Source organism: Oppia nitens, unplaced genomic scaffold (genome assembly GCF_028296485.1).
Source record: "Oppia nitens isolate AA-2021 unplaced genomic scaffold, nextdenovo-longstitch-racon4-pilon3 scaffold16_pilon_pilon_pilon, whole genome shotgun sequence".
In the NCBI taxonomy this organism is placed as follows: Eukaryota; Metazoa; Arthropoda; class Arachnida; order Sarcoptiformes; family Oppiidae; genus Oppia; species Oppia nitens.
Genome location: NW_026533195.1, coordinates 404,453 through 417,772, shown reverse-complemented (window position 1 = coordinate 417,772; position 13,320 = coordinate 404,453). Strand labels below are relative to the sequence as shown.

The window sequence follows — 13,320 nt, the reverse complement described above, 5'->3', positions numbered from 1 at the left end:
CTTGATACTATATAAATATAATAATAATAATAATAATTAATAATAATAATAATAATAATAATGAATAAAATTATTATAATTTCATATATACCTATATAATTAACTATAATATAATTAATGTTAAAAAAAACTTACGAAAAACCAATACAAACAAAACGACTGATCCAAATAATACTAGAAAGCGATTCATCATTTTTTGTTTGTTTGAATTTTAAATTAATTTGATTTTATAGTTTCTATTTTATTTTATTTTTACAATTTTATTCGTATTCACTAAAAGATATAACACACATATATATATATATATATATGATTTGATAATAAAAAAAATATTTATAAAATTAATTAATTACTAGTTATATACGTCAATAATTTGTTATTTAAAACGCTATTAAACATATTGTAAATAAAAAATTAACTAAAATTAAATTCAACATGTATGTGTATGTGTATGTGTATGTGTATGTGTATGTGTATGTGTATGTGTATGTGTATGTGTATGTGTATGTGTATGTGTATGTGTATGTGTATGTGTATGTGTATGTGTATGTGTATGTGTATGTGTATGTGTATGTGTATGTGTATGTGAATGTGTATGTGTATGTGTATGTGTATGTGTATGTGTATGTGTATGTGTATGTGAATGTGTATGTGTATGTGTATGTGTATGTGTATGTGTATGTGTATGTGTATGTGTATGTGTATGTGTATGTGTATGTGTATGTGTATGTGTATGTGTATGTGTATGTGTATGTGTATGTGTATGTGAATGTGTATGTGTATGTGTATGTGTATGTGTATGTGTATGTGTATGTGTATGTGTATGTGTATGTGTATGTGTATGTGTATGTGTATGTGTATGTGTATGTGTATGTGCAACCCTTATAATATAATATAATACCTATGACGTAAATGAATTTATTTTCGTTTATATTAATTAATTTTTCAAATACAATTTTTTTTTAAATTTTATTTTATATCAATTCACTTATTAATGAGTTGTCTATATAGATATATATTAATGAGATATATATTTATATATATAGATATATATATATATATAGTGATTATAAATGTTGACCTTTTTTTAAAAAAAACATTTATAATTTAAATAATAAATAAAAATAACAATAAGCAACTAAAAACAACATTATAAATTAAAATGAGAATAATAATAATAATAATAATAATAACAATAGTATTCAAACATATTATATACAGTACGGTACACTACTATTATATGTACACCATATAACAAAAAGTTAAAAATATTTTATTAATTGATTGATTTATTTTTATGGGGAAGGGGTGGGATTAGGACAGTCCTAATAAGTAAAAGTTTTTTTTTAGTTTAGTTTAGGCTGTCTCCAAATTAACTATACATTTATTATTAGTAGTAATAGTACCCAGGTTAGGTACTATGGACATCAATGGCTGATTGACACCACCATCATCTACTATCCTATCCGATGATGACGATGACTGGCCATTATTTTTAACATCCAGTCCCCCACCGCCTACACCACCACCGCCACCACCAATAGCTAGTGTATCCATAGTGCGTAACTTATAGCCGCGTTGTTGGCGTCGACTGTCCGACCTATCGGATCCAATATCGTCGTCGCCGTCATCATCGTCATCATCGTCGTAGACATACCGTTCCCCGCTGATGGTCAACATGTAGGTCCAGGCGCCCAGTATGCCGCCAATGTGCGGACCTATAACACCGGCAGTCAGCCAATAGAGACATTGAACGGGTCTATCAAAAAAATTAATAATAATTATTAATTAATTAATTAAATGTATGTTTTTAATTAAAAGTTAGTTTTTTTTAATGTTTATATATAAAGTATTAATTTTTTTTTATATAAAAATGCAATTATAAAGAAAAAAAAACATAAAAATCAATAATAAAATAAATTAAATACTAATAACAAGTAACCAAATTAAACATTATTTATATATATATATATAACATAATTAATATATATTATATAAAACTAAATATTAAATTATTATTATTTTGTTTATTATATATTTAAATATTTGTAAACATTTATTTAAATATAAAATAATTTTTAAAAAAAAAACTAATTGTAAATTATTAACTAATTTTTTATATAACTAATAGTTTATATTTTAAAAAAACAAATTTTGTTTATTGTGTTTTTTTTTAATTAATTTAATTAATTAATTAAAATTATTAATGTTTTGATAGATCAACACAGTTAGCTAGCTAGCTAGCTAGCTAACTACTACTACTACTACTACTCCTACTACTACTACTACTACTACTACTACTACTACTACTACTAATAATAATAATAATAATAATAATAATAATAATAATAATAATAATAATAATAATAATAATAATAATAATAATAATAATAATAATAATAATAATAATAATAATAATAATATAATATAATAGCAGCAAATTAAAATACATACTTAAATGCTTGATAGCCATAGCCGGCTAATAGCTGGAAAAAACGGGGACCCAGATCCCTGGCCGGATTCAATACGGCACCACAATTCAAGCCGAAAGCTATACATATACCCGTAATCAATAGGGCCAACACCGGTGGCTCCAATGGTTTCGGTGTATTTAAACCGCCCGGATCTGTTATGGCCATTACGGCAAATAGGAGCATCGATGTGGCCACAATCTGGTCGACTAGCGAACCGGTTAACGATACGTGTGCGGCCGGATAGGTTGAAAATATACCGCCAGTAGCCATAGAAACAGCACCGGTAGTATTTGTCCGATAGGGTATCCGATGGCCGGAATCGTAGGCATCGATAGCCTCATAGTAGGCTAGAAATATGCTGAATGCACCCGCAAATGCACCCAGGTACTGGGCTAGCAAGTATAGGGGTATTTTGCGCACTGGGAACTTGTTGCACGAGGCCAGGGCTACGGTAACGGCAGGGTTTAGATGGGCACCTGTATGTTAGATATATATATATATATATAAAAAATAATAATAATAGGATATATAACTGTTAATACATTGTATGGTATATACTGTATATAAGTATTTATATATACACTATATATATATATATATATAAATATTAATTTAATATATTTATTAACAAAAAAAAATACAAACAAAAATATTTTTTAAAAGCAAAAATTAAAATAAAACATTTTTAATTTAAATTTTAATTAAAAAAAAATTAAAAACACATACAAAAAACACATACAAAAAACACATACAAAAAACACATACAAAAAAAACACATACAAAAAACACATACAAAAAACACATACAAAAAAACACATACAAAAAACACATACAAAAACACATACAACATATATATATATATACAATACTAATATATATGTTATTAAAAAAATAATATATATTTTTAAGTTTTTAATTTTTTTGACAATTTTTTAGTTAACTACTAAATTGTTTAGTATATATATATATTTATATACTGTATATATGTTATAATTACCGGATATTTTTGATGCAATGGCAACGCCAACCATAACCCCGACACCAAATGCTAGACAAACGGCAAAATGGTCGACACCTAGTTTATTATCTTTATTTAGTAGATAGTTGGCTATAGCACCGTCACCAAATGCCTATTATTATTAATTTAATTAAATTTTTTTTTTAAAAAAATGTTAAATAAAATTATTAGAAAATATTTTTATATAAATTATAAATATATATATATAAAATACATACTAAATATAATTTTTACTATTAGTTTAATTAAATTAATAATAATTAATTTGGATTGTATTAAAAATTTATTAAAAAAAATAATTGATTTATATTATAATCTAATTATTAGTATTAAACATTAAGTTATATATTATTAATATATATATATATTTATTTACTGTATATAACAAATAAAATATTTAACAATTTAGTTGATTTATTTATTATCAAACAGTTTATTGACACTATTAATTAAAAGTATATTAAAACAGTAATAATAATAATTAATATAAAATATAATAAATGATATATTAATAAAATTGATAATAAAAACACAATAATAACAACAATAAAAAAAAATTTGTTTTTATTACATTTCAATTTATTTAATTGACTATTATTTTAGTAGATTAATAAGTAACTTAATTAATTAATTAAAATGCTAGCAAAAAGTAAATAAATGTTTTCTTTCTCCTAAATTATAAAAATTAATTAAAAAATTATTTTTCCAACTAATAATAGTTTAGTAAATATAAAATTTAAAAAATAATAATATAATCATTAATTTATTATTTACAGTTTTTTTTATTGTAAAAATATTTTTTGATAATAAAAAATTTAATACTAATGTTATTGAAAAAAATAACTGTAATATTGATATAATATAATAGATAAACTAATAGTTATATACAGTATATAAATATTAGCTATATATATATATATATATATATATATATATATATATATATATATATAACTATATTTTATAGTATTAAATAATTAATTAATTATAAAAAAAATTTAATAAATAAATTTAATATTTAATACTAACTAATATATATATATATAAGTTTAATCAGTTATTTAATTAGCTGTATATATATATATATAGCTAATTAAAATTATATATATATATTATAATATTTAATATAATAATATTGATTATATTTTTAAAAATACTTACAATAATAAAATATGTACCAAAAAATTCGGCAAAAAACTCGCGCAACCATTTTGGTCGACGTCCACAAAATAGACCGCAATTTTTATTTGAATTATTATTATTATTATTATTATCCATTTATTTATCTGAAAAAAAATTATAATTAATTATACTAATTTTTTTGTGGGTATTATATTGATAAAATTACAAAACAATATTGATATTAAATTACATGTATATATATAATTACAAATACAATTGTAAAATATATATATATATATATATATAATATATCAATGGACTATTAAATAATAATAATAATATTAATATTATTTTTTTGAAAAATAAGAAACTTATTTATTACTAAACTTATTAAATACTATTTTAAATTAAAAAAATAAAAGTTATTAAGTAATTATATATATATATATAACTTATTTTAAACTATATATATACCGGTATAAAATATTTTTAAAAAAATTTTAAGTTAAATAAAATTTATTGTCATCAAAATTGATAGCTGCAAAATATAATAATGATGACAAATATACAATATATTGTATTTAATATTATTTTATATTCGGGTAATACAAGTGTGTATCACTATATTATATACTGTATATATATATATTGTGGGTATAATTTTTAATGTCAATCGTCTACTGCAATAATAGACGGCAATTGCGTAAACTTATTGAAACATTATTACTCTCTCTCTCTCTCTCTCTCTCTCTCTCTCTCTCTCTCTCTCTCTCTCTCTCTCTCTCTCTTATATTATATTACTAATTATATATATATTATATAATATAATATATATAATATACAGAATTTAATAGATATACGATGAAAAATAGATAGATAGAGATTATATATATATATATATATATATATAGAGAGAGAGAGAGAGAGAGAGAGAGATTAAAAGTGAGAAACTATTTTTAGATTCAAAAAAATAAAATATTATAAACTCAATAATAAACTAATTTTATTCAATAAATTATACATACGATTCTGTAAACAAATTAAATATTTCAAAAATTAATTGCATTTAATTAGTTATTTACAGTATTAGTATTATTAGAGTATAAACTTAATTAATATATTCAGTATATATATATATATGTAAATTATATAAAATATAACGATACTATTAATACTATAATACATAAAAATAATTGAGTTTTAAACTGTTAGACTTGGTTAGTGATTAACAAATTGATTATTAGACAAATTTATTGCTAAATAGTAGTAGTTTTTATAACTATAGAGATTTACATTATGTTTGTTACTATGTTTTTGTATGTGTGTGTGTGTGTGTGTTTATGTTATGTATGTGTGTATGTTATATGTGTGTGTTATGTGTGTGTATGTTATGTGTGTGTATGTTATGTGTGTGTATGTTATGTGTGTATATGTGTATGTATGTATATGTGATATGTGTGTGTATGTATGTGTGTGTGTATATTAGGTGTATGTATGTGTGTGTATATTATGTGTATGTATGTTATGTGTGTATGTTATGTGTGTAATAGACATATAACAACTGTGGGTTTGTATGTAATTGTCTGCAATATATTGCATCAGAATATTCTGTATATTCAGAGAGAGAGAGAGAGAGAGAGAGAGAGAGAGAGAGAGAGAGAGAGAGAGAGAGAGAGTACTTGAAAGTGCAACTAAAATAAAGTCATAGTAATAGCATATTATTTATGTGGTTTATAATTAAATATATTTGCAATTTGTTTATATTATACTCAAAAATAATGTATATATATATTGTATAAATATATTGTATTTATTATTAGATTTATTTTTAATATAATATTCATTATAATTGTTGATATTAAATGCAAATTATATAAATATATATATATATGTATACAAAATATGTATAATTAACAGAATTTTGTGTTCAATATCTAATCATTTTATATATATATATATATATATATATATATATATATATATATATATATATATATATATATAAATAATGTAAATATAATTTAATAGTAAATAAATAAATAAATAAATAATTTACTTACAAAAATAAATAATGATTGTCTAAAATATATTATAAATTTGTACTATCAATGATAAATATATTATTATTATTAAACAATATTTGTTTCAATCATGTATTATAACAACATTTTTTAATAATGTTTGTAAAACTTGATTAATTTAATTATAAAAATAATATATATATATATATATTATAATATATATATATATATAAATATATTAGTAATTTTTATTTTAATAATTCAACTATAATACACATACTAAATATAGCAATATTTTTTGTTACAAATAATTTAGTATAACTATTAAAATTCAATTATGTCTAAAAAAATTTGCGTAAATTTTATTTTTTCTGTGTTATTGTTTTTCAGTGAAATTAATAATAATAAAATGTCTATTTATTATCCAAAAAAATAATATGTTTATATTAAGTCAGATATATATATATATATATATATTGAATATATTGTTTGTTTTCATTTTGTCGTTGAATTGTTAGCAATAAGAGAGCGCCTGTTTAGCGCATATTCTGTATAAAATATTCTGTAAATAAATATATATATATATATAGATATATATATATATATATATATATATATAATGTATATGTAGTAAATAAATAAATATATATATGATATGTATGTATATATATCATGTATATATAGTATGTTTATATAGTATGTATATATAGTATGTATATATAGTATGTATATATACAGTATATATATTATTGTTATTATATAGAGTCTAAATTATAGATTATATATTATATATATGATATGAATCATAAAATAATTTATTGATTAATAAGTAATAGAGTGATAATAATAATAATAATAATTATTATTATTTTTTATTATTTAAACAAATTAAACAAACAAAATATCTATACTTGTTTTTAATTTTAATAAATGTTTCATGTATTTATTATACATACAAAAAATACATATTGAATTCAATATTCAATTGTGAAAATAATTTAAAATATTTAAAATATTGATTTTATATTTAAAAAAAAATATTTTACAAATTGTAATCATATTTAACAATAAATTACTTTAGCATTAGTTTATTAATTATTATTAATTATTATTGATATTAAACAAATATATTTCTAAAATAATAAATAATAATAATTAATGTTTAATTAGTCTAAAAAAACAATTTTAAATATAAGATTAGATAATTTAAATAATTATTAAATTAATTTTTTCTAAAAACTGTTTATAAGTTTATGAGCTTGATAGTTTTAATTATCGGTATTTTTTTAATTTATAATTTATAACATTTTGTTTGTATTTTTTTAATGCCACACAAACTGTAAATATTAAATTTAACAATTTTTTTTAAATAAGTTTATATTATTATTAAATTATCTATAATTTTAGATAAAAGTATAATATATACGAATTTTTAGAAAAAATCTTAAATTATTTTTTTTAATAATTTAAAAACTAAATAATAATATAATATACTATTTATAACAAAATAAATTGTTTTAAATTATTTGCTAATTAGATAAAAAATAATAATTATTACTTACTTGAATTAAATAATTTTTTGTTGTTGTTAATTGTTGTAAATAAAAAAATATTTTTTATATTATATTTGACATAAAAATAATTATATATATTTTAATGTATCGCATAAAATATAAATGATAATTAATTAACTAATAAGTTACTCAAATTACTTAATAAATAAATAAATAAATTGATAAACATTGATATAGTTTTAAGCAAAAAACAAAAAACAAAAAACAAAATATAAATAATTTATTGAAAACTCAGCCAAAATTTGACAAATATATAAACAATATTTTTTTTGAATGTATAATATTATTAAATTTTATTTTCAGATAATTAAATAATCATTAATTAAGTTTTATTAAATATTTTAAATAAATACAATTGAATTTTAAAAATTATTTTTTTAATATTTGCAATTTATAACAATAAATAACTAATTATAAATTGCAATAACAATTAATATTTCTATATATATATATATAAATCAATCTATAATAAAATAAATTATATGTTTAGCTTGTAATTAATACATTAGATTATTTAACAATATTTAAAATTTAAACAATTTAGTAAATAACTTATACAATTAAAAAATCACTTATAATATATTATTTATTTAAAACAAATAGTTTAACAACAATAATATTGATTAGATTTTATTTCCCATAAGATTTTTTGATTATAATAATTATAATAATAATAATAGATATTAATATTGATTTTATAAATAATAAATTTGAAATCATTTATAAACTTTAATCTTTATTTACAGTTACTATATATATATATCGTATAATTTTCTAACTAATTATTATCATATAATCATATGTTAAATATTAATATATATATTTTTTTGATATCATATCTATCATTAAATATTATGAGTAATATATAATTAATATTTATATAATAATAATAATAATACTATAGACTCAGTGATATTATTATTATTATTTATTAATATTAAGTATTAGTAAACTTATTATTATTATTATTAATCATATCAACTATAATGACAACAACAAAATATTTATATATCAATATATATATTGAATTAATTTATTAATTAAATTTTTTTTATAGACATTACTACAGTATATTAATAATAATAATAATAATAAAGAGGAGAAAATAATAATTAATTGTTAATTACTATCAAAGAAAAAAAATTATTTATTTTTTTCAATATATATATATAAAATATTCATCAATTTTAATTGGAAAATCAAATCTAATAAAACTAATTAAAAATTGATAAATAATTTTTAAATTTTTAGTTGTTTGTTGTTAAATATAATTACTAATTCATTAATTATAAGCAAGGTCATCATAATTAATATTTAATCTATAGTATAAAATAAATAAATAATAAAATTTAAATTTATATATATATATATATATATATATATATATTATGTAATTTCCTATTGCAGTAATACTGTATACTATATTTAATCTAAATATCAATAATTATTTTTTTTTTAGTTTTTTTTTAAAAATTATCATAATTTTTAAATGCATTTTATTTTTGGCAATTAATGCACACAATAAAATCAATATAATTTTTTTTTAAATTATATTTTATCAATTAATTAGTTAATAAATAATATCATTGCTTATCATACACGTTAATTGACACTGTTATAATAATAATAATAATTATTATTATATTTTATGCAAATATTAAATATTTAGTAATAATAATAATAATAATGATATAAAATAATTGAATTATAAATTACTACATGAAATAAAGTAATTTTTTTAAATTTATATTTTTTTAATTTTTACTTTAATTGTATTTATAAGTTTTTAAATTTTTCTATAAATAATTAATTTTTTAAACATAGCAATTTTGCCAATAAAAAATATTTAAAAAAATATAAGTTATTAATAAATAAATTTTAAACAAAAAAAAACAATTAACTAATTGTTAAACATTTTCACACTCACACACACACACACACACACACACACACACACACACCACAACAATTAATTTTTATTTTTAATAAATATTTATATATATATATATTAAATACTAATCAATATTATTATATTATAATAATTACTACAATATACTAGTATATTATAAATTACAAATCTATAAAAAAAATTTACAAATAATTAAATAAATATTAGAACTTGTTAACTATTTATATATTTATATATAATAAATATTTAATTATTACTTAAATATATTATTATTATTATTATTATTATTACTTAATTTATAATATTTTATAATAACTTATTATAATACTTTAATTATTATTATTAGTAGTAAACCACCTAGATCATTGTTAGGTGGCAAAAAAATTAGGTACCATATCATACTAACTACTAAGACTACTATTACTAGTATATATATATACTATTATTATGGCGGGGTGGGGTAGGGAGTTCCTAGGTAGACATCACATAACTACCCTATCCTATACTACACCCTATACTACTATTGTGTAGACATCATCACACCCTACCCTATACTACCCACCTAGACTGCCAACCTCAAAAAAAAAATACCACCCTACTCTACCACCCTATACTACTAGGTTTAGACATCACACCCTATACTACCCAACTAGACTGCCCACCTAAAAAATAAACTACCCATAAACTACCCTACCCTACCCATACACCCCCCCCCCCCCGTAGACTACCTAGGCCCGTTGACAAATTAGGCCCTTCCTTGAACCGCAATGATCGAAAACCCATTTACCCGGGTTCTCAATCCTACCCTTTTTCGTAGCATCCAGGGCTACACACCGTTGCCCGGGTGACTGTTTCCTGTATTGTACAAAATTTGTCCATTTAACATCCTGGCCGTCCACCCATCTAGTGTTTTTAGAAAAAATCAGAGAGATCAATTTATAAAATAAATTTCTAACATATATATTAAAAAACAACAATTTTTCTATCTATCTATCTATCTATGGGATCCCTACCCCCACCCCACCCCCTATGGTTTAAGTTTATTTTGTTTTTTGATGTAATAAATTGTTTTTTATTTTTGTAAACATAGAAAAACTAAAATATTATTAATAATATTTTGAATTATTAATTTAAAAAAAAGTTAATTAATTGTTATTATATTTTTAAAAACTATAATATCGACTATTGATTCAAATTTTACTACAACAACAAAAAATAACTGATTATTGCTAAATATTATTATTATTATTATTATTATTAATATTATTATTATTATTATAATTATTATTATTATTATAATTATTATTATTATTATTATAATAATTATTATAATTATAATTATTATTATTATTATTATTATTATTATTATTATTATTATTATTATTATTATTATTATTATTATAATTATTATTATTATTATTAATATATATATATATAGAAATTTATTCAAGTTAGAAATTTTCTAGTAGAAACTATTTTTTTCAATCAGGGAAATTTTCTAGAAACACTATCCATTTTGCCCATATCTCTATCTACACACACCCACCCACCCAACCTACCTGAGCCCATGTATTTCATCATCCCGGGCCCCAATCCAAAACTGATCATGGGAGTGTTTGGATGCCAACACCAAACTGTAGACCAGGCGCTGTTCCTCAGTACTATTAATGGATACCAGGGACAGTTGACTATAGGAATGTCCAAAATGATAGCTAAACAATATTTGACAGATTTCTTTAGCTTCATCATAGCTGGCATCGACACCTGTTAGMACCCGATAGCCTTTCATACCCCGGACCAGCCAACCCTCCCTGGGATTGAATGCCGATTCATCGCAATCTAAAAATTTAGTTATTAATTTTTTATTTATTATTAATTTTTTTTTTTTTGGTTAGTTTTATTATAATTTAGTATTAATTTTTGTTTTTATTCAAATAAAAAATAAATAATAGTTTTTTTTCTAATAATAATAGTATTTTTTATTTATTTTAATTAATTAATTAATTTATTATTATTATTATTGTTATATTTTTTTGTATTCAAATAAAATAACTGATAGTTTTTTTTATATAATAATAATAATAGATTTTTTTTTATTTATTTAATTAATTAAATTAATTAATTATTTTTTGATTTGATAGATTAATAATATAATTATTTATATATATTTAAAAATAATTTTTCATCAAGCTAATCATTTATTAAAAAATAGCAATTAATTATTTTAATTAAATATTTTTTTGATTTTATGTTTACAAATATTTTTTTTTAAAAATATATATTTATTTATTTTCCATATAAAAGTTATTATCATATATTTTATTCACCGTATATTATATTGTAAGTGAATATTATATAATATAGATATTGAAGTTATTATAAGTTTATTTATGTTTTAGTAAATACTAAATAATAATTTTTTTTTAAAAAAAATAATAAATAATATTTAATTTTTATACTATTAATATATTTTCATTTGTTTAAAATTAATGTTAATTATAATTTTTAATAGAAATATTTAATTTTTTTAAAAAAGTTTACATATAAAATAATTAATAAATTTAAATATTGGAAAAATAATGAATTATAAAATTTTCCATTTAATTAATTAAAAAATATTTTAAATATTTGAATACTTTAATTATACTATATATATAATATATACTATCAATATAAATGTTTTTTAAATTTTTATATCTAATAAAAATCAAAATTTAATAATCATTACAATCTTGAAATACCTTGAAATATTGAATAATTTATTTTATAAAAATAATTAAATCATAAAATATGTAAATTTGTTTGTTTTTTTTTGTTGAAAAATTAAAATGTTAAAATAATCACTTACTTGTATATGCAATATAACAATACAATAAAATATAGAAATAAAAATTATTTATATAATGTTTGATAATTATTATGTTTGAAATAAATTTCATAATTTTATTAATTATTATTATTATTAATAATTTAGATTTTAATATTATAACTGATTAATAACTGTAAGTTTAAAATATTTTATTATTTTTTTTTATTTTAAATTTTATTTTGCTTACAGCAAACTAACCACAACAACAACAAAAATTAAATAATTATTACACAAAATTGTTTACACAACGATATAAATTTGCAAAAAAAATAACTAAAATAAATAAAACGATTAAATTTTTATTGATTTATTAATTATTTTTATTTTAAAAAT

General features: G+C 18.6%; 2 protein-coding genes across 2 annotated transcripts; both read right to left on the bottom strand.

Moving 5' to 3' along the window:
- Window positions 1-1,304: 1,304 nt before the first annotated feature.
- LOC128965198 (aquaporin-9-like) lies at window positions 1,305-4,731 on the bottom strand (the record flags this gene model as incomplete). The annotated part of the gene is made up of 4 exons (XM_054311849.1): window positions 1,305-1,759; window positions 2,455-2,950; window positions 3,472-3,604; window positions 4,654-4,731. Coding segments are annotated over 4 exons (1,110 nt in total), but the record flags the coding sequence as incomplete, so codon positions are not given.
- Window positions 4,732-10,836: 6,105 nt separating this feature from the next.
- On the bottom strand, window positions 10,837-11,921 carry LOC128965035 (macrophage mannose receptor 1-like). The gene is made up of 2 exons (XM_054311689.1): window positions 11,678-11,921; window positions 10,837-11,021 (listed from the first exon to the last, which is right to left on the bottom strand). The coding sequence occupies exons 1-2, from the start codon at window positions 11,905-11,907 to the stop codon at window positions 10,847-10,849; spliced, it is 405 nt and encodes a 134-aa protein (XP_054167664.1). The 5' UTR covers window positions 11,908-11,921; the 3' UTR covers window positions 10,837-10,846.
- Between the last annotated feature and the right edge of the window lie 1,399 nt (window positions 11,922-13,320).